A 22,935-nucleotide genomic window follows, 5' to 3' on the forward strand; every position below is an offset into this window, starting at 1 on the left:
TTAAGCAGGTTTGGGATAAATGCTCCTCCCAGGCCACCCTGGTTTCCTGGAAACGATGTCTATCTCTCTGGCGTAAATGCCTGCCTACGAGGTCAGTGTACCTGGACCCTGCACTAAATAGAGTTACATTTATTTTTCTTCTCTCTAAAAATAATCCCAAATAAAAGACCCACAAGAAATATTCCCAAATGAGAGTAAAGCAGGAAAATGTTGGCAATGGACTGGATAGGATGTCAGCTGGGAGACTTAAGCTGCAAATCTCTCCTAGTAACAGAAAAAGAGTGGTTCTTAAGGTGGGAAAAGATGACACTGGTTCTCATATTGCATGTCGCTCAGCTACTCCATGTTTATTATAAGCCCCTTGAGCTGAGTTTCCTTGTGCCGGCATCAGTGAGACCAGATGAGAATGAACCTTTTCTACACAGCAAAGCTCCCCTGGAGCCTTCATGACCCATTTTCAGGGTGATTTGTATGTTTCATGGGCTCTGAAAGGCACATGGTGGCCTTTTACTGAAAACATAGGTGCCTCGCCTAAGTATTTTGACAAAATCTAAAGTAATAAAAGATTGACTTCAGGCAAAGAAAATCTTTACCTGCCAAAGAGAACTCCACAAACTCTATGATGACAATAGTAGATGATTTTTGTTTGCTGATGCTATTCTTTCATCACCTACAGAAAGAATTGATTAAGATAGATTTGTGGTGGGGAGGGTATAGCTCAGTGGTAGAGCACATGCCTAGCATGCACAAGGTCCTGGGTTCAATCCCCAGTACCTCCACTAAAATAAATGCATAAATACCCCCCGACAACAAAAAATTAAAAAAAAAATAAGATAGACTCATGATAAATGACCATCCACCATCAGAATTATCTTAGGACCCCAAAGTCCTTTCCTTTTCATTTCTTCTCCTCCCTACTAACACACACACACACACACACACACACACACACATTTTTTTTTCATTTTCTTGGCATAATTTCTTGAATAAATTATTACTTGCAGGTGCAAATTTTTTCACCTATGTTAAATCTTTTTTTTTTAACTTGAGATCTTTATTTTCCCCGTCTAAAATAACAGCGGCTGCTCATCAGGCTGTGATCATTAGAGACTAGGGGAGCCATATACTGTGATGAATATATAATTAATATGTCTTTCCATTTCAAGTTTCTGAAACCCTTATTTTTCAAAAAGGAAGTGAATTTTATTTCAGTTCCTTATGCTATTTAATAAATACTCCATGTAGTGTTCTCTGTAAAAGATCCACGTTCATTCATTTATTACTTTTTGCCATTTGAAAATGAGAACTAGTCCTTTGGTGTTTCTTGTTGGTGAAAGATGAAAGTACCAGCAGAAATTAGAGGCCTGGGGAGGGTCAGACATTTTTCTGATAGGTGTGAATGGAATAGAAAATTTAGACCAGACTTTTGGGTTAACAATAACATGAAAAATTATCTCTGCAAAGAAATTTTTTTAAAAGCAGGAAGAGATTAGTTCCCATTTCTGCCTCATATTTTTTTTATCAACTTGTACTGTCCAGAGAAGTGAGATCCTGCGTCTTATTTTAAATCCGATTGTTAGAGTCATTTCTTAAAATTTACCTGTAAAATAATTTTAATAAGGAGCAGTACCTCCAACTGTGTCATTTCTTGGACAGCTTCCTGGAGGCCTGTGAGTTCACAGTCAGTGGATTCATCACAAGGTTGGTAAAGTAAATCAGCCTCCTCTGAAAACCACAACTTGTAACTGTAGGAGAACAAATACTGATTTCTACTGTAAACAAACGTCTGCAGCCTCCAGCGTCAAACTGACAATTCTTAGAATTACTTTTTTTAGTGATGGCATTACAGGAAAACTCTTTGCTGTTTTAGTAAACACAGACTCAACTTCTTGATGATGAGATAAAACAGGAATCCAGATTTAACAAAGCTCACTATCCTTTTCCTTGGGATCTCAACAAGGCATTTTCAAAGTAGTCGTGTGTACAGCTTCTCATTCTCTCAAGATTTCTTTTTTTTTTAATTAAGGTTGCTTTTTTTTTTAGTTTTTGTTTTTATAGTCTATATCGCATGTAAATGTAGGTTACAAAATATGGCGTGTGATTTTAACGTTAATAAAGGACAAAACTGATATTAGGGGTAATAATAAATTATCACCATAACACGAGGTAAAAATGTAAGCAAGTATATTACTTAGTTGACCTGTCCCTTTGAATGCTCCTCTGTCACCATGTTTGTACCCCAGCGGTCCTGTACACTAGAGTCCCCAAATTTTCTCTTGACCTTGGAGGTGATGTTTGAAGGGCTAATTCATATTTTGGCTGACGTACTTACAGATTAGATACAAGCCTCCCAAGAATCTGTCAGAGTGAAAAAGAGCAACATAAAATAATTCTTTCGTGAAACATTAGGTGTTTTTTCTCTTGCCAACACACCCTCAGTTGTTAAAAAAGCCAAATATAGTAGCATTTATTTTTAATCTACTATTTATATACTTATTCAGTGTTCTTGGAAATGGATGTAAATTAGCCAGTATCTTTTTCCTGAAAATCAAGGGTGTGAAAAGTGTGAAATCCCTACAAAGGCTTCTTTTTTTTTTCAAATTATGGCCCATTCATTTAATCCATTTCACAAGAAAAATGCAAAATTAGCAGGCATTCAAACTGGAACTTCTTTGATAAAATGATCATTATGATTAACTGATTTGAAAAATCACAAAACTATTTTTTACACAACAGAAATGAAAACTAAAACCAAATGGTCTTTCAGCCTATTTGCCCAATAACATCTCTAGCAGGCTTCTTTAAATTATTACTTTAAATATTTAAACAAGTGGATTAGCCCACTGGGCAATTTAATCAACATAATTAATTTCTCAGTTAGTGCAACTGATACACTTCTCAATCCACAGAGTCAGGTGTACAAGAATCATCACTTTGATCTTCCAAGACACGATTAAATTTTTATTTTGAGCTCTTATTTCATGGGGAAGGACAATATCCATCAAATCCTACCCCACTCACCCAGGCTTCCACAACTTTTCCATGAAGCTGGTCTAAATTCCAGTAGGAGAAAGCTCTGTAAATTAATAAGTGCTTTAGATATATCAGAATTATGTGTTGGTTTTTGTTGATGTTTCTCTTTTGTTATTAACGCGGTTAAGATGAATGGGACTAGGGGAGTAGTTGTTAGAATGAAGAAGAGGGGCTGGTGATTTTGCAGATTATTTCAGGAGATGCAATCCCAGGTTGTACGGGAAGCAGCAGGAGAGAAAGAAGAACTCACGGAGGACTCAGTCATCTCACTGGTGGATGGTGGTGAAATGACCGGTGATGGAACGGGACCAAGGCAGACTGGCGGGTTGTGAGCTCTCTTTAGATATGTTGAATTTAAGTAGCTTTTGGGACACCCAGCTGGACAAATCCTAGAAGTATAAGTTGTAAGCTCCTAGAAATAGAACTCAGGTATGCAAGTGAGAAGCATGGCTTGAAGGTGCAGCTTTGATGGTCATCCTCATAGGGAGAGATGAAACCCTGGGAATGAATGAAATTACACGGACAAGGAGGGTAAAACGATAAGACAGTGCAGTTGAGGAGAGACTTCAAGGGACATCAGTTTTCAAAAGGGACCCAAAGAGGAACCAACCATGGAAAGTGAGAAGAAACAGAAAGGAAAAGCAGAGCAGCAAAAGCCAAGGAAAGTGTGAAGAAGGAAGTGGGCCACCCTGTGAAAGGCTGTGAAGATCGGGCATTTGATTTGGCAACTAGGAGATCGTTTGATGGCATTTGAGAAGTCTGTTTCAGTAGGGAGGAGGGGAAAAAACAGACTGCGGGGTGACTGAGCTGTGAAGTGTGAGCAGTCAGCAAGGAGTACTCTCCTCAAAGAGTTTAGCAATAAAGAGAGGGGAAAAGGGCGGCTGATTGTAGGAAAAGTCTGGACAAAGAAAGGGTTGGTTTGGGATAATGTTTGTTACTGTTTTGTTTCATTTTCAATCTGGAGGAGACGAGCATAATTTTAAACTGAGGAATTTCAAAGAGGGAGAAACAGAATGAAGATATAGGAGCTCTCTCTCTATATATATATATATATAATATGTAATACAATATTATATATTAATATATAAAATAGTATAATATATTATATATATTATATAAAGGGATAAGGGATGGAGTTGAGTTCCAGAAGAAGTAGAAGGGGGTGGATGGGACCGTGAGAACTGGATCATACTTAGCCTTGGACAAGAGTTCCTCTTGAGAATCAGTAGGGAAAGGAGAAGGTACGTGAGTGTTCTTGAAGATAAGGTGAGAACTTAGACTACCTGTGTAGCCCCTGAGATTCTTAGCATGCATTTAATAATTTTGCCCCCTATTTCTGAAAAAAAAAAAAAAAAAACCTGGCAATAATAAACTCATTGACTATCATTGTTCTCAAAGTAAGTTACACCAAAACTGACATGCCTATTTCCCATAAAAGATATCCCCTGTAATGTAAAGAAAATTAGCCTAATGCTTAAAATGTTCCTTTTATGGTGCATCTTTGTGTCCAAAGACATATGCCAGCTTCTGGTTTAATTTTACTATAAAACATCTGCTCAGCCACCTGGAGAAAAAAGGAAGAAAGCTAACAGCAGAGGGCTGCGACCAGAGTGAAAATATCTAAATATTGGCGGTGGTGTTTGGAACGACCGCTTTTGGGTGGTCTCCATCTAGGTCTCTTGGTGACCTGAAATTTCTGCCTCATTTCTTGTTTAAGGAGAACAGAAATGAGGCTTGACCCTTAGAAGGAAGGTGCCTTGATTGTGGTGAGCATATAAAACAATGGCAAATGTAACAAAGGATGTTTTTGTATTGGCTTTTATTTTATTTCCTCTTTATATCATTAAGTTATAAAAGTAATGCCCACTTAATAACAAAATTATAGCTACTGGTATGTGTAAAGTTGGAATCAACTACCTCCCATGCCTAGCACCATTCTATTACCCCTGCCCGGACTTGGGTATAAGGAGTTTATCACTTCACCTTTCTGAATTTGTCTGCGCATTTATAACTAAGTAAGTGGCTTACCATGACTACTATTCTCCAACTTGATTTTGTCATTTTATTATGTATTATGGATATCTTTCCATGTCAAGGCACATAGATTCTTCCTAGTATTTTTGACAGCTGGCAGAAAATTCCACTTTATGGCAGCACAATTTATTTAGTCATTCCCCTAAAAGAGGAACATTTAAACTATCTCAAGATTTTTGCCACATCAAAACCGCAGTAAACATATCTGTACATACATCTTTGTGCTCTTGTTTTTTCTTAAATAAATTCTTAGAAGTGAAGACAAATCACTGGGTCAAAGGGCGTGTGCATTTTCAGGTTTGATACTAATTTCCAGCTGGTCCTCCAAAAAAAAAAAAAAAGACCTCTATGTCCTTTATCCTCCTACCAAAATTTTTAAGAATGGCTTTTTCCTTATGCCCTAGGCAATACTGAGTGTTGATCATCACTGTTTCCTCACTTACTGATGAAGAAAATTTGAGCAGAAATGCAGGGACATCAAGGGAGCTTAGCTTCTTAAAAAGCAGAAGTGGGATCATCTGTGGGGATTGAAGAGGATGGAGAGGGATGATGCTTGAGGGCTAGGAAACTTTAGAGGACAGCCCCTTGGGTGACCTGGAACAGGATCTGGTCCAGAATGTCCAAGCAGCTGTAAAAGCCAAAGGAAATTGGGAAAAAAAAAAAGTTCAAAGGTTTTTATGAATTAATTATGTGACTTTTCTGGTTTTGAAGCAAGAACAACAACAACAAAATGGATGGATGGATGGATGGATTTACGGTTGGAATTGATCAAGTTGATATTATAACAGAGAGTCAGCTGGTGAGAAAATAGGAACTTCTCCTGGTAGAGTGATGACCTGGATGTCTAGACTTGGCACCAGGAGAGGTGAGTCAAGGAGAATGGTTGCTGGAGTAGAAGAAAATAGAAGGTTCGTGAGATCACAGGTCACAATCAGGTCAGAGGCAAGGTTGAAGGAAAGTGGAGTTGGAGCAGCTCAGACAGCTGGTGATGATCAGAGAGGGTCATTTCTGAGTTCCAGATGTACTGCAATGGAGCAGCCGCAGGCTATAATGAGTGTGGAGAGCAGAGTAGGTGCTAAAATGAAATAGAGCTAAAGGTTGCCGGAGAGCCGCAGGTGGAGCCAGGACAGCGGGGTCATCCTTGAGGGTGGCAGGACAGGCTGGAGCCAAATGTGACAGGCCTCCAGTGCGCTTGAATGTGTGAATGATGTGGAGGTTAGTGGACGATGGCTGATGGAAGACAGGCAGCAGTGGGCAATGAGAGACAAAAGCTGGTTGAGGAAAGGGTCGGTGACTGTGAAGGAGGCACAACCTACCAATCCCACAGGGAGTGTATGTTGAGGGAGCAGTGGTGGGAAGAAGGGTGTATCGATCAGCCGGGGTTGTTTTGAGGATTAAACTAAGTATCAACTTTTAAACATGAAACATTCGTTAGTGAAACACAGAAAGTGTGCAATAAATGATAGCTATAATGACTCACATCACCGAGGGTTTAAAAATACGTATCTTTTTTGAAGAAGGAAATCTTCACAATATTGTAAATTCTAAAAGAAAAATACATTGGGTATATGGACAGTCTCTCAACACACAGACAGAACCTTCTTTTATGGATACAAGCAGAGAGCCTAGTGAGAAACTAACTCTGTGTTTTTACTGGTTTCTCTCACCCAAAATTAGATACAGAAATTCACACTTTACTTTAAATCTCTTAAAATGCAAAGCTGTTTCAGTCCTATGCATGCAGCTATTACAGTCTGTGTTGTCTTCTGCCTTATACTCAGGTCTCACTACTTTTAAATAAGATCAAGTTATATCAGATAAGAACAATTAGGGACCATTTATTACCAGTTCGATTCCCTGAAGGTATCGATTCTGTGAGTGTGAGATGTTCAAAGTCATCCTCCACAGTTTTGTTCGCAGATGATTTAATAAAGCTGTTCCTGCCACATCTCCCCTCCACCGGTACTTGATGGTGCAGGGAGGCTTTGCAGGATGACCAAGTGCAGGTCAGAGAAAGACACTCCAGTCCTGGAAAGACATCTTCCCCCTGGGTTAACACCAGTGCCTTTGATGGGTGTCTTAGCCTCAATGGTAGTAGTAAACTGGGTATATAACTTACCTTTTTTTCCTGAATTTTAAAAACCTTTCTTTTTTTTTTATTGAGTTAAAACTTTTCAATTGAAGTATTTATATCCAAATACATCCATATATTCACAGGCATTTAAAATTTTAAACTTTTTTTTAAATTGAAGTATAGTTGGTTTACGATGTTGTGTTAATTTCTGGTGTCCAGGAAAGTGATTTCAGTTGTGTGTATATATACATATGTATATTCCTTTTCATACTCTTTCATTATAGGCTATTACAAGATATTGAATATAGTTCCATGTGATGCTATACAGTAGGACCTTGTTGTTCAGCTAAATTTTTAAACTCTTTATTGAAGTTATACATGTAAGAGTATAGCTCATTAATTTTTATAAACTAAAAATACACAACTTGTACCCAGATCTTGAAACAGAATATTACCATAGCACTAGTACCCCGGAAGTCCCCATTTTCTCCCTTCCAGAGAATTAACAGATATAGAGATATAACTTATCTTTATATCCCTTTGGGTTTTAGTGCTTTGGATTATTTCTTTCCCCTGTAAAGGTACTTTGCTTTTCTACTCATGATTTAGTTGCCAGTATTTTTAGCAATGACATTTTTGGCGATATTAACTTCTAAAAGTAGATGCTAACCTAATATTTAAGCTTTGTGAGGAATTCAGACAACTGAAATGAACTATTTCAGGTGTATTGTGTTCCCTCTGCCCTTTCTGCCTTGCTTTCTCAGGCTAACTCTTGCCAGTCCCTGAAGATTCACTTCAGGAATCTTCCTCAGTGGTTTCCTTGAAGTCCTATATTGAGCTGAGTGCCCCATATCTGGTTTCCCCAAAAGTGACCACACTATATGAACGTGACCTTCTAATGAGTCTGTCTCTCTTGCTATACAGTTAGGAGCCTGGAGAACAGGGGCCTTGTTTCAATCATCTTTGCTTTCCCAACATCCAAGAGGCATTTAAGGCAGAGCCTACAGCCTATAACATGTGTGAGATCTGAAATAAAATATTTCAGATACTATATAATCTATATAATGTATGATATGACATAATACTTAATAAAAATATAATATATAATAAAATAGTGAGCCCATGATATGAAAAACCCACAAAATCTAAATTAGTAACAGTTTTATGGCCTATCTTCAAAATGTAACATTAGGTCAACTGATCAACTAGAATTCAATTTGTACTTCTATAAAAATGTAAGGGTTAAATCACAAGAACTAAATACTTTATTCTCAAAGACTCCAAATTATAAAAGTTATATAAACCATCTCAAAATAACATTTAATATGGGAAATAGGGATAGCTGAAAGTTTGATAACATACAATACACTTTCCAAGAGAAGGCATGTCCTGGGCCAAAAAAAAAAAAAAAAAAAAATCCAGACAGTATCTGGAACCCAGCAGGAACTCACAAATGTTTGTTGAGATGTTCTTGTTCAACTTCAATTCCATTATGTAAGCATTGCTCAGAGCTGATTGTGGCCCAGCCCTTGCTGAGGGGGACTCAAGCTATCATGTAATAAAGATTCCATCCTTCAAGGAGCTGAACTGTAATTGTGGGAAAGACAAAGAAGTATAAACCGACCAAGAATGGCATTTCCTTTTGCCTTCCTTCTATTTACTCATCTCACTGAGAAAACTTCCATTCATGAACACAGCTTGCACTGGGCCACTCAGACTTAACAAAGGAACTACACATCCCCACCTTTGTAAGCAAATCTTCCTGAGCAAATTTAAGTCTGTTTTCCACTTTCTAAGATGGGATGTAATTGGTTAATGCCTTGACATTGACAGTAGTCCAGGTAAACATTTAGCAAAAATCATAGACCTAGGAAGGCACACGCTGCTGAATAACACACTAGAATAGATACTCCATCATTGTATCTCTCCTTTTGCAATTTGACCTTTGAAATCATAACAAATTTAAAAGTACATCTCTGAACACTTCCACTACTTCCCCTGATGAAAATTCTTGTTCCTTATTGAAGACAACCTTCTCTCCATCAATCCTCATGCTCACCCACAACTCTTCCACACAGCTTTTAAAGCTTAGCCCAAATTCCACTGCCTTCTGGAAGACTCTCCTGAACTTCTCCTGTCCACCTTCAGGAGAGGTAACCTTTCCCTTCTCTGAACTCCCATGCCACTTACCGTCTGCTCTGAGATGGTTTGGCAAGCTTGCATTTTCCCTTGACTTGATTATAAGGCCACGTTTGAAAGGGACAAATCCCATCTTGCTCCTTGTTCCCTTCCCCAACAGTGTCTGTCGTGTATCGCTGAACACAAGGACTGAGCTTGTGGGTCTGACTCAAACATGTAAGTGCACATGAGGATGTGGAATAAGGATTTGGCACATAGCACCATATTTACAGTAAACTTTTCCTGACTTCACAAGGAGATATTCCTCACAACCAATTCCTAACATTTTTTCAAGGTAGTCTTCACTTTTTGTTGTTTTTTCTGGGGGGGAGCAGTTTAATGTATGGAGATTTATCAGTGAAACTCATCTATCATTTGGGCTAAGAATTGCCGTCATCCACACAGTCCTAAAGGGAGTTGTAGTATTTTATGGTGAACCACTTCCTTGCCTGACCTCCTTTAATGCATGTGATGTTGATTTCACTAATCTAATTTGTCAGCACCCTCTAATACTCTGTGGGTCACTTAGAGCATCCTGAAACTAACCGACTGAACCAGCAAATAGCAGGGGAACTGAAAATAGCCTCCTGCCCACTAGAGACCCACTCAAATGCTGTAGCTCCTTGTAAAGCCTTTGAGTCCTGAGATCTTCCTTTAACATCTTGGCTGCTTTCTGAGTCGTGACTGGGCATGGTGGTGGGAGTTGCAGAGGACCCCGGTAACATATCATATACGAAGCCAAACTCCAAAGGCCTTGCCTTCTTCAAGATAATCCCCCACCGCGCAAATGATTTTCCCCTAACCATTTCCCGCCCACTACCAGTTTAGTGTTTCTCAAACTTTCCTCTTTCCCATATAACCTTCAAGATTTTTGTGTACTATCTGTATTACTTTTTACTTAATCATTTTATTATTTCCTTTTTACTCAAGAAAAACCTCACCTCAGTCCCCCAAACCTTAACCAAAGATTTATCGAGTAGGGGAAACTGGGGCTTCCTGAACCCCTTCACTTCTTCCCTGGAGTTCATCATGGCAACAGAACCTTACACGCAAAGTGTGCTCGGTCAATAGTGGTGGAGTGAGAGGATCTGTCAGCACTGCTAAGACCATGATCACCTTCCCATTCCTACCTTTGCCTAGTCTAGGTGGCAAACACCCTGAAATTTGGTGCTATTTATGACTAGTCATTTACAAACTCATAAAAGTTTCATTTTGTAAGAATCTAAAAAAGACAGTTGATTTTCCTTTTAGTTATACTGAACTTTGCTAAAAGGTACATAATGGCCTTGTCTGTATACCTCCCACCCAGTCCTTCCAAATGGATGGACACACGTATGCATACACACACAAGCACATTTTTTAAACTGTCACAGCGATTAAAAAAAACAAAACAAAACAAAACTAGAGTGAGGCTGAGAAGCTCACTATTAAGGCAGGGTGGAGCCGTTCTCCCTCACAGCTCAGATTGTTTGCTTTGCTGATCAACCCAAGCTAGTAAACAACCCCAGGCACGAGCTCAGTCTTTTCCTGAGCCAAATTCATCAACCGAAGACCAAAATACATCTTCGTATTTGCTGACACTATTTAGACAGCTTATGTAACAACATCCAGCTCAGCTGGGTAGATGGGCTAACAGTGATATTAGAATATCCTTGGAACAGAAGATTTTAGATAAAAATAGAATTTTAAATAAAAAAAAAAAAACACTAGCTGATGCAGCTTTGCAGAACAACTTTAAAAATCCCCAAGCCACGCACACATTCACCAATGAAATATTTGCATTACCCACCCACTGTTTTGGTTCCCCTGCATTAGCAACACAGCAAGCACAGGAGTTTGCCAGCAGGAAAATACACTTCAGTTTCCTTAGAAATGCAAACTGGTGAACAACTTTGTTTATGTAAAAGTCATAAAAGTATTTATGAAATTCCTTCTTTATCTTGCATCCACAACACCTAGTAAAGTGACCTCTCTATATGAATTGAATGAATGCTTGTTGTAGTAAGAAAGAACCAAAGATTTTGAGGATTAGTTACTGAAATGGAATATGTCTCTTCTATTGTGGGTACTAAATAAGGGCAACTATCACCAAATTCGACAAACATTCATTGAACAGAAATGTAAGAGATGGCATGGTAAAGTAGAAATTTAACTGGGCTTGGAGGGAGTCATACTGGGGGGAGCAGGGACAAGGGAGGCAATGAGAACCTGCCCTTTAGACCCTGCAGGGGACAGAGATTCTTCCCAGATACCACAGGGAGGCCAAAGTGAAGTTAGGCATAGCCCCCAGGCCATCCTTCCATGCCTGGGAGTGCTCCAGGTTACACACAGGGGAGCCTTGTCGGCGGTTCTTCTTGTCCCAGAGGCTTGAGGCCCTTCTGTGGGCAACTGTCTGCATATCATCCTTGGATCATCCAAGCAAAGGACTCCTGACTGTGCCCCAAGACTTTGCCAAGCCCCGTCCAAGCTGGTAGACTGCCTTTTCTCCCCCTGCTTTTCAACAGTCATGGGACACTCATAAGATCCCTTAAACAGAGGGTGAGGGGCCTTACATAGAGAGGGGTAGGGATGAATTTGGAAGAGAAAGCCCTGTCACCTGTATCTGGGTGGGACTAAATGGTCGAGAAACTCTTGCCAGTAAGTCATGAAATTTGGATTCCAGACCTGGTTCTGCTGCTTCTATTTCTGGCCAAGACACTTTATTTTTCTTACCTGCCTTTCCTCATCTGAAAATACTATTTTCTTCTAGCTCTAACTTTGTCTGAATTGAAAATTATTCATTTAAATTACTTACATTTTACTGTATTGACTATTTAACTAGTAAACATGTTTTCATTGCTGCACCTCTTTTTCTAAGGAGATCATCCGTTTGTAAGTTAGCTTTATTCTGCAGAATTTATCTGCTACCACTTTGTTCTAGCAATGAAAGTTTCAAGTTAAAAAAATATTGAGCTCAGTTCTTGGGACAATTACTAAGCTTCGTACATTATGTGGTATATCATTTACATTAAATGAATGTGGTGATAAATGAAAAGAAAAATGAAATTCTTGAAACCAGAGTATGACTTAGCATGCACTGTACCAGAATAGTTCACACCTGCTTTCTGGTTTTGCTCTCAAAAACATATTTGTATTAGTTTCATCACAGATTCAACTTCAGATGCCCGCACCTAGCCCTCTGAGGTCTTGGACATGTGACCTTGGCTCTGAGTCTCTTCATCCATAAATTAAGCAGGTGGAACCAGGTCTCTAAAATCCTATCTAGACTTTTAAGGTTCCAACTGTGGTCCATTTTAAGTTGCACTGTATAGGAGCCAAAATCAACTTAAACCCCAAAAGCATTACCTAAATTAGCTTATTTATTCATGAATCAGAGATAATGCCAAATGTCCTCTCCTTAGTTTTTAAAAATATTCTATTTATTATTATTTTAATTTTTTTTTTTTTTTTTTGTGGTGGAGGGGAGGTAATTAGGTTTATTTATTTTTAGAGGAGGTACGGGGGATTGAACCCAGGACCTTGTGCATGACAAGCACAGACTCTACCAGTTGAACTATACCCTCCTTCCTCCCCTCAGTTTTAAGTCTCCCAGATTCTCAGAAAGCTCCCGGCTCTGTGCTCCTTGTCATTTCAATGTCTATCGAGCAGGGCTCACTTTTCAGCTTACTGGCTGCCTCCCCAGTGATTGTATCTGCTCTTGTTTCTGTCTTCTGAGCCTCTAAAGTGCCCACTCGATGGCCTGTACCCATTCATTGGCTTTCACCCACTCAGCCCCAACCCCCTGGTACTTGCAATAATCCATCCCTTTTAGGAGTGCTCTGCAGCTTGCTTTATTTACTTAGTGATATATCCTAATTCTTTATACCTGCCTCTAATTTTTTATACCAGCTGTGTATATATAGATGTATTATAATGCTTTAACTACCATTGATTGATGTTTTGGTTGTTTCATGGCTTTTTTTTTTAATAATCTTATTTTATATTGAAGTATAGTTGATTTAGAATGTTATGTTAGTTTCTAGTGTACAGCATAGTGATTCAGTTATATTTATATATATATTCTTTTTCATATTTTTCATTATAGGTTATTACAAGATATTGAATATAGTTCCCTGTGCTATACAGTAGGACTTTTTTATCTATTTTATATATAGTAATTAGGATCTGCAAATCCCAAACTCCTAATTTATCCACCCCACCACCTTCTGCCTTTGGCAACCACAAGTTTGTTTTCTATGCTTGTGAGTCTATTCCTGCTTTGTAACTAAGTTCATTTGTGTCATTTTTTTAAGGTTCCACATATAAGTGATAGTATATATTTGTCTTTCTCTGTCTGGCTTACTTCAATTAGATAATCTCTAGGTCCATCCATGTTGCTGCAAATGGCATTATTTCATTCTTTTTTATAGCTGAGTAGTATTCTGTTATATATATGTGTGTGTGTATATCTATCTATATATAAATATAAATAAATAAATAAATAAATAAATAAATAAATAAATAAATAAATAAATACACACACACACATACATACACACACCACATCTTCTTTATCCATTTTTCTGTCAATGGACATTTAGGTTGCTTCCATGACTATGCTATTGTAAGTAGTGCTGCGGTGAACACTGGGGTGTATGTATCTTTTCAAATTAGTTTTCTCCAGATATATGCCCAGGAGTGGGATTTACAGTAGCTCTATTTTTAGCTTTTTAAGGAATCTCCATACTGTTTTCCATAGTGCCTGCACCAAATTACATTAGGACAGTGTTTCTTAAAGAGTGGTCCATGATCAATCCTGAAGTGTCAGTAAAAACTGCAGATTCCAAGGACCCAACCTTGGCTTCTTCAGAATTTCTGGGGGTGAGGCCAGGGAAGCATTTATTCAACACGGTTCCCTGATGATTCTAGGCATAATAGTTTGAAATTCACTTGCTCTTTCACCAACTTTGTTAATTTTTTTAAGGGAAAAGTTGCTATATTAGCGATTTTCACCAGGAATATAAGTGGGGGGAGCGATGGGGAGTGGTGGGTTGTTCAAAGCTCTATCCAGGAGCGCGGCAAGGCTGCCGTTGGTCTCTCAGCCAAGCAGGAACTCCGGCAGAGAAGAGAAAGTCTAGGACGTGCGCGCTGACGCCTCATGAGACCGTTGGAAGGTCCGGAGTCAGCGCTGGAGGCCGCGGCGGTAGAGGCCGTCAGGCCACAATAAGTGCGGTACAAGCTCCGAGCAATACTACAGACTCTTAATACCCTGAGGCGCGCTGGAGCGCCTGGCGGCCGCTCAGCCCCCGTTACCATTGGCAACGGCGGCCGCCCCCAAAGTCAGCGTGGCGCGAAAAGGAGGGACTTCCCGACTCTGGGAGCCAATGCGCATGCGGCGGTCGGCCAGTCACAGGCACTTCCTGTCGCATGATCTGGAGGGCCAATAAAAGTGCAGAACTGCGGGGTCACGTGCCTCGGTTCCCATTAGCAACCGTAGGCTTCTAAACAACCCGCCCTCGCTCCCCATACTCTGCGGCCCAACTTCCTTCGGCGACCCCGGGCCTGGCGAGGCTGAGCCTGGCCTCTCCCACTTCTCTAGGCCGCTGACTCCCGCAGGCCCGCCGCCATGGTGAGTAGCCGCCCGCTGGCGCCGCCCCGCGCCGAGGAAAGACTCGGAGCCGGGGCCTCAAGTGATGGCGTGTCTTGCGGCGGGTCTGAGTCCGCCCCTGGGCCTCCCTGAGGAGGGGAGGCTGCGCCGGGTGCGGGAGGCTCAGTGAGTCTCGGCCGAGGCTCTTCTGGAATAATCCTAGGTGGAGCCATCTCCTAGCACCCGCGTTCCGCCGCGTCGCTTCATTCCTCACAGCTGCCTGAGGTGCACAGGCCAAGACGCATTTCGCAGGTGGCTGGTGAAGAAAGCTGGAGGGAACCGGCTGCCAGCAGGAGGCTTAGGGAGGAATTCTCAGTCGATCCCCCAAAACCAAAAACTCCACGTTTTCACACACACACCCCTTTGGCAGTATTCATTATGTTAACGAGCGGAGGAGGGAGAACGTGACTGAATCCAATTTTCTGATATAGGAGTGATTTTAAGAGTCCCAGCCCCCGTTTTACAGCTGAGGAACCTTGAGTGACATTTCTTTTGTTTTCACCTGTTCAGAAGAGGACATGTTTTCCTGTATGCTAGAGCATACCCCATTAATCACTCCAGCGGGTACAGCATGTCAACTTAAATAGCAACCATTTTTAGAACAAAGCACAGTATTGAAGTGTTCAAAAAAAAAAGAGTGAAACCAGGGTTGGGGCACCACTGAAATGGGCTAGTGAAATACTTCGCAACTAGAAGTCCCATTTAGGCCGCACTACGTCCCAAATGATTTCTTGCAGTTGAGCGTACAGCTGTGAACAGAACAGACAATTCCCTACCCTTCTTGAGCTCAGAGCGTGTCGTACTCATTCTCTTGATTTTCCTAAAATATCAAGAACAAGTTGAAAAAATGATGATGGTGATGTCACAGAAAAATTGACATCTGCTTCCATTCTAGCTTCTGTCATTCCTTTCTATCAGTTTGCTTAACGACTGAGGCTTTGGAGTCAGGCTCAGTTTCTTCGTTAGTAAATTGCAGGTAAAATAAGTATACTAAGATTGTTAAAACGGTAAATGAGATAACACATATAAACAGCACAGTACCTGTTAAAATACTAAGCACTCAATACATGTTAGGTTTTATTAGATTGTGCTCGTTTTTATCATTATATTTTCTTCCTTATGCTTCTCATAGTAAAACTGTATATGGACTTTGGGGCCTGGTCAGGAACAGAGAACCATTTCTGGTACCTTCACTCCCTCCCCCTCCCTTTGTGGCATTAATTTCAGGGCACTAGCTTTGCAATGCTCTGGTAGGATTCTTGCTCAGTGTTTTTAGCTCTTTTTTTAAATTATTATTTTAATAGAATATTTCTGCTACAAAATTCAAACAAACTCTGATTTCCCTATGTGGGTACCTCCCATTGTATCTACATATTTTAAAGCTGACTCTCGTATCTGCTTGTCTCAGTTAACAGATGGCAAAACTGGTGTCAATGAAGTTAAGTGATATAACAGATAGTTACATGGCTAGGCTTAAGTTTGGTTTTTAATCCAGTGCTTTGTCTGCTTACACCACAATCAGCCCCTTCCTTGTTCTCTCTAATAATGTGACTCGTGTGTATATATAGTGTATACATGTGCATATGGGGAAGCAAAGGGGCTGATGTTGTTTCTCCTCCTGAACTCAGCTGCCTGTTTCTGCTCCCTTTCTTCACCTCTGTCCATTTTAGAGGAACTTTTCTGTCTTTTGTCCTAAAGCTTATCCTCAGTTTAAGTGATTTTTTTCTTAGTCTTAGGATAGTCTTAACTTTTCTTGACAGAAGAGAAAATAATTAACAACATGAACTGGCCACCTACTCTGCACAAGGCACTCTAGGAGGAGCTGTGAGGTACAAGAAATGATTCAATTTCAATCTTACAATTACACCTAGGGGGAAAAGACAGCTAATAGTACAGAGTAGTAATCAGTCTGCAGTGGTGCCAAATGAGTAGCAGAGATGACATGTGCTAGTTTTTTGAGAATGCATAACTAGAGTTACTAAGAGTATGTTGGGAGGCTTCACAGAGTAGGTAAAACAGATTTGGTCTTGAAGGATGGGTAGGAATTTGGGGGTTCTGGAGCATGCTGATACTGGCTAGTTATGTTATATGCGTTTGTTCTCATCTCTGCATTCAGTGACATTGTATAGGTAGCTTGAAATCAGCCATGCTGGGAGTATTTGCACCAAGGAAATCAGCAAGGGCTGCAAATCAGTTTCATCCTCCCCTCCCCAAAAGCCTGTTGTTAAGCATTTACCAGCACACCACTGGGTCAGATTCAGATTCTTGAATAGGAATGGAGAGGTACTTTTAGTCAAGGATTGGAGTAATGAGAGTGAAAGAATAGACGGGAAGTGTTAAACATGCTTGAGGGCTGATGAGCAGACTAGTCTGACTGAAGTAGCGTGTTCTTACAGTAGAATCCTGGAAACAGGGCTAGGGAAAGAGTTTGGGGAGTATGGAGGGCTTGCGGGTGTGGATTTAATACTATAAACAATGAAGAATGATTGAAAATTTGTTAATGCGATTTTTTAAGTAAGTTGTTGACATTGTTGTGAGATATTTCCAATTGTGGGATATTCTTGCCCATACTTAACGTAAACTGTTAAAGATAACATTGTTTCTAATGTAGGTATCAGTTTTGTTTTGTTTTGTTTTTAATGCCTGGTGGAAATCTGCCTTTATGTGAGTCACAACTCAGGTGCATATGCAACTATAACATATATTTTTTTTATTTATTTAAATTCTGCCATTTTCCAAAAAGGATTTGAAACAGCAAAGTTGAGTGTGGACTCTGAAGTTAGAGTGCCTGGTTCAGATCCCTGGTCTCCCATTTGCCACTTCAGTAGCATGGGGGGAACTTCTTCTGTGTACCTCAGTTTTCTGTCTGTGAAGTAGGATTATATTACCTTTTTCATAGATGTTGTATTGAGGATTAAATGAGATCATGCCTGGCACATTGTAACCTCTGAATGACTTTTCTCTGTTATCATCATTACTATTATTCTTTCTAATGTTCGACATTAGTTCAAGGAGTTGGCTAATAGTGTAAACCAAAACATAAGAAACTTCTTCCTTCTTGCCATTCACATTATCTAGCCCTAAGACAAAATCTTAATTACTAGTTTAATCAAATAAAGTAGAGTCATGAAATTTAAAGTAAGTACCTACCTCAAATGTGTTGGTTTACATTGGTCAAAATACCTCAGCTGGTTGTTCTGAAACATTAGTCTACTGGATAAATAACCATTAGGAAGCCTCATGATATCCTGGGTAATTTTTATTTTAATTAAAGCATAGTTGGTTTACAATGTTGTATTAATTTCTGGTATACAGCTTAGTAATTCAGTTTTATACACACACACACACACATACACACACACACACACACACACATATATATATATATATATTCCTTTCCACATTCTTTTTCATTATAGGCTATTACAAGGTATTGAATGTAGTTCCCTGTAGGATAATTCTTAAGTTATTAAACTTTAACGTCTTGAATTGTAGAAATGCTAAAAACAATATGGGAGAGAAAAAGACTCAGTGGAGCTGCTCATGCAGCTGGGGATACACATCTGTCAGCCTGTTAGACTTGAGAGTCAGATGCATATAGATAACAGTTGAAACCTTGAGATAGATTATGTCATCAAGGAGAGGAGATAGAGTGGCAAGAGTAAGGGTCCAAGGGTAAGGCCCTGGAAAGTACAGGTGCTTAAGAGGCAAGCCCAAGAAAAGAAGCCTACAGATGAGATCAAGAAGGGAAGATGGGGTTAGCAGCCAAAGAATGGAGCAGGTCAGCTGACAGCCAAGGCATTAGCCGTGGTACTTGGAATTGTGATTAAGAAGTTGCTGGCAAGCTTTACAAATGGCAAGCTTTACAAAGGCGGTTTGACTAGCATATAGAACGGAGAATGCAAGAGTAGAAGGGAAGTGGAGAAACGCAGTGGTAACTGGAGGGGGTCTCCGGTTGGTGTTTTTTGTTTGTTTTTTGTTTTTTTAGCATGAATGAGGTTATGTACACAGTCTTCTGTGTAGTCTGAAGGGAAGAAGAAACCTATAGAGTGTTGAGAGGGGGGATAATTGGTTAAATAAAGTCCCCCAGGAGTTTTGAAAGAGAACCAGTTAAGGCCTCATGGAGTAGTGACCTTCAGAAGGAGGAACTCTTTCAATTCACTTGTTGGGCACATGTCTGTTGTGTGCCAGGCACTATGAGAAGTCCTGGGGATACTCAGGGACCAGATGGGCATGGTCCTGGCTCTGTTTAGACTATGTTCTACAGAAACTGAAACTGCTGAGAGGAGGTAAGATGTATGTGGATGTAGTAAAGCCACGGTGAGGGACTTGGCGGGTGAAGGAGGTCATGTCCAATGACCTTGGTGTTGTCCTCCACAGTGCTGGAGGCAGCCCTGCGTGCCGAGAGTGAGAGGGAACCCTGGAAGAGAGGCTTGCGGGTTAGACCTTTGCCCCCCATGAGGAGACTATGTTAGATTAAGTTATTCTTAAAATAAAGATAATTCTGACTCATTTAGTCCCCTGCGTTAGATGTTCAGTTTTATAATTTCCTTAATTTCTGGGATAGCTATAAAATGAAAAAAAAATCATTAATCTCCAGCTTATAGTTGTTAAGCTCTCATCTGGTTAAAATCAAGATCAGTGAATAGCTACTTCAAAACCAAATATATATATTTTTAAAGCTGTATGAGATGGGATAAAGTTAAGTTGCATTAATAGAGATCCCCAAAACAGTGGCTTAAAGAATATAGTTTATTTTTCTCACACTTAGTAGCCCTCTCACCGCTCATCTCAGGTACGTGGGTCAGTGCTGCTCCAGGAATTCATTTAGGGGCATGAGTCCCTTTCATCTTGATGCTCCCGCATCCTGAGGGCATTGTGCTGTCTGCATGGTTCAGTGCAGTCACCACCTCCTCCAGCGAAAGTGTGTGGCCAGGGTATACCCCATGTCTCAAGGCACAGGCTTTGGAAATAGCCCTCATTCTTCTGCCCACATCCATTGCCAAGAGGTAGTCACGTGGCCACACCTGACTTCAGGGAGGGCTGGGGGGTGTCCTCTAGTTGGGCAGCCATGTGTCCAGGAAGATGGGAAGAACAGAATTTAGTGGACATCTAGCAATCTCCACCGCAGGGTAGCCTGTATGTTTTCACTGTCGGTTCCTTTATTGTATCTTCAAGACTAACAAACTATTTCTCTCTTTCAGGCAGAGTTGGGGCTCAATGAACACCATCAAAATGAAGTCATTAATTATATGCGTTTTGCTCGTTCAAAAAGAGGCTTGAGACTCAAAACTGTGGATTCCTGCTTCCAAGACCTCAAGGAGAGCAGGTATCAGAGGATTCTAAAGAAACCCCGTGGGAAAGAACACGGATCCTTTCTGGTGGTCGGTGTGGGGGTGCTGCAGCAGAGGCCTTACAAACTGTTGCCAGGGGATCATGATCAGTTACTCACTGAGAGCAGCTACACTAAGCCCTGTGGATTGTGAAACCCAAGAAGTCAGACTGTGGTGGGAGCAATCTATTATGGAACATGCACATACCATAATTAAGGGATTGCAGAGTTTCGAAAGGCAATTAGGAGATTGTGAAGTGCTTGTGGGTTAATGATTGGCTTGCTGTATTAAAGATTCCAGAACTTTAATTACTTGAGTTATTAATTAAACGATTAGGGCCATAAGACATGGCAATTAGTAAGAAAACACCCATGCAGTTTACATTGAAGAATTAGAAGAGGGGAAAACAGCAGGAAACCGTGAAAAGCTTGCTGACTGGTATGAAAATTGTTAGTTGATTTACAGCAAGAGATGATTACTAGTTTGGTTGGACAAATAATGGAAGATAATAAAAGTCCATAGAAAATTTAATAATAGGGGATAATAGGGAAACCAGCCCAAAGGACTGACTAATAAAGAAACATCAGACTACTTGGGCAGCAGACTTTGGCACACTTTAATGAAAAAGGCTTCCCAGTTCATAAAGTCATGAACTTCACTCAGCAGCAGAAACCATCAACTGCAGACCGTTACCTGTTTGATCTATTAATCTAATCTGATCATCTGGCTTCCTAACCCAAGCAGATGTAAGCAGCAATCTAGTTGGTAAGGCTGTAAGACAGCTGGAGACAGTATTTAATTATTTACTGTATGCACTGAAGTACCTTAATTGCTGTTCATAATAATGAACTTGGGTTGCTCAAAAAAAAAAGTATATTTTTAAGCATATTTGATTTGTTCTATTAAAGAATATGGAAAGATTTTAAATATATATTTAATAAGGACTTGCATCAAAAATAGTTAAGGGGAGGGTTATGGCTCAGTGGCAGAGTACATGCTTAGGAAGCACAAGGTCCTGGGTTCAACCCCCAGTACCTCCATTAAAAAAAAAAAGTATGTGCAAAAAAATAGTTAAATTTTGGGGGTTTTTTAGAGTGGTTAAATTCCACTAGATAAATGAAACGTTAAAGAGTGGTAAATCAAACAATATTAACTTGAGTATGACTGTGATAAGCCTTTGGTGCAGCTCCCTTCACTGTGTCCTTTTGGAAGGAGGGAGAAGAGAACCTGGGATTGGGGCTGTAGCTTTTCATCCGCTGAGTGTGTGAGGGATAAAGGACCTCTAGGGTGGCGGCAGGGAGGGGAGAGGACTGTGTTACTGCAAAACTCATTGAAAGTAGGAGGTGTGCGTGTAAGCTGTCTCAAGGACTCAGCTGCTGGGCGTGTTACTAAGATTGCTGGAAATGATTGTGGGGCTGGATCACCCTCAGTGGGACCGTGTGCTTGTCACCGCCACCCTCTGAGCCTGTGTTCCATTTGTGAAGTGAGGAGATTGAAGAATGGCTCCGAAGTTCCCTCCCCGCCAAACATTCTCCTTGGGAGACTGAATTTTTAATACTTTTGATGGTGATGTTCATTTTTATGGTGTGGTCAGTGGTCAGTGGAGTTTAACTAAGATAAGTTAGGGTTCTTTCTTTTGGATCTCAAGAATGCTAAGAGAAGCAATGTATAATTACCCATAATTTTTTCATAGGCATTTACTAACGTGTGACTAGTTCATACTGTCATTGAAATGCTACACAAGTAATACAAAGAAAGGAGAAACTACACCTCTCAGGTGACTTATGAAATAATTAAATGTGATAAGACTAATTTTAGTAGAGATTAAAGTAAAAATTTTTTCTTTGAAAACCTGAAGTCAGTAGTTTGGGGAAGGTTTCTGAGCATGTACTTAGATTAAAGGATGTGCACAGGTGAAGAATGAGTCACAGTTTAATCGTTTAAATAAACATCAAAAGTTAATTGAGTTTAAATTATTTTCAAACTGTTTTATTAATAAAGAAGATGGGATTTTCACTGTAACCCCTTAATCGCTTAAGTGACATGAATGTGAGTTTCTTAGTTGTGCTTTACTTTGTACGTGGTTTTTGTTGTTTATGCAGAGGTTTTGGATCATGGTTGTTTTTCAGGCTGGTGGAGGAGACTTTCACCATAGATGAAGTCTCCGAAGTCCTGAATGGGTTACAGGCTGTGGTCCACAGTGAGGTGGAGTCTGAGCTCATCAACACAGCCTACACCAACGTGCTCCTTCTGCGCCAGCTCTTCTCACAAGCTGAGAAGTGGTACCTCAAGCTACAGACAGACATTTCTGAACTTGAAAACAGGTAATAAAATTTGTATCCACAATTATGACCATAGAGGCCCAAGCATACCTAAACATGAGTGAATATCTTTCCTGCTGCTTTTCTTGGGGCTGGTGTGTGAGAAAATTTAGGTAGGGTAACAGCAAAGCATCCGGTTACTGAGTGATCTCCTAGGTGCCACTCAGCGTCCTCTTCAGGATGCTCTGTTTCACAGTTCCTCAGTGTTATAAATGCCTTCGAGATTGATGAGATTACTCTTCAGGCTATTATTAATTATTCCTTACGGTATCTTTGTTAGCCTGATCAGTATTGTAGTAAGTCTTTAGAGATAGGTCAACTAAGAAATAAAGATTA

At 40.1% G+C, this 22,935-nt stretch overlaps 1 protein-coding gene and 1 non-coding gene across 4 annotated transcripts in view; both read left to right on the forward strand.

The window, feature by feature from the left end:
• The window catches only part of LZTFL1 (leucine zipper transcription factor like 1), a 75,027-nt gene that overhangs the window by 41,990 nt on the left and 10,102 nt on the right, over nucleotides 1–22,935 (forward strand). The window contains exons 1-3 of one of the 3 annotated variants that reach the window (XM_010982757.3): nucleotides 14,771–14,927; nucleotides 20,150–20,274; nucleotides 22,408–22,602. In XM_010982757.3, coding sequence (XP_010981059.1) covers nucleotides 14,925–14,927; nucleotides 20,150–20,274; nucleotides 22,408–22,602 — 323 coding nt within the window. In that variant the 5' untranslated portion in view covers nucleotides 14,771–14,924. Of the gene's footprint in view, nucleotides 1–14,770; nucleotides 14,928–20,149; nucleotides 20,275–22,407; nucleotides 22,603–22,935 lie in introns of those variants that run through there. The other 2 variants (XR_010384871.1, XM_064496638.1) reach the window with 2 other exon arrangements.
• On the forward strand, nucleotides 21,245–21,318 carry TRNAP-AGG (transfer RNA proline (anticodon AGG)). Its single transcript has one exon. It is a non-coding gene; the product is annotated as a tRNA-Pro (tRNA).

Source organism: Camelus dromedarius, chromosome 17 (genome assembly GCF_036321535.1).
Source record: "Camelus dromedarius isolate mCamDro1 chromosome 17, mCamDro1.pat, whole genome shotgun sequence".
NCBI lineage: Eukaryota > Metazoa > Chordata > Mammalia > Artiodactyla > Camelidae > Camelus > Camelus dromedarius.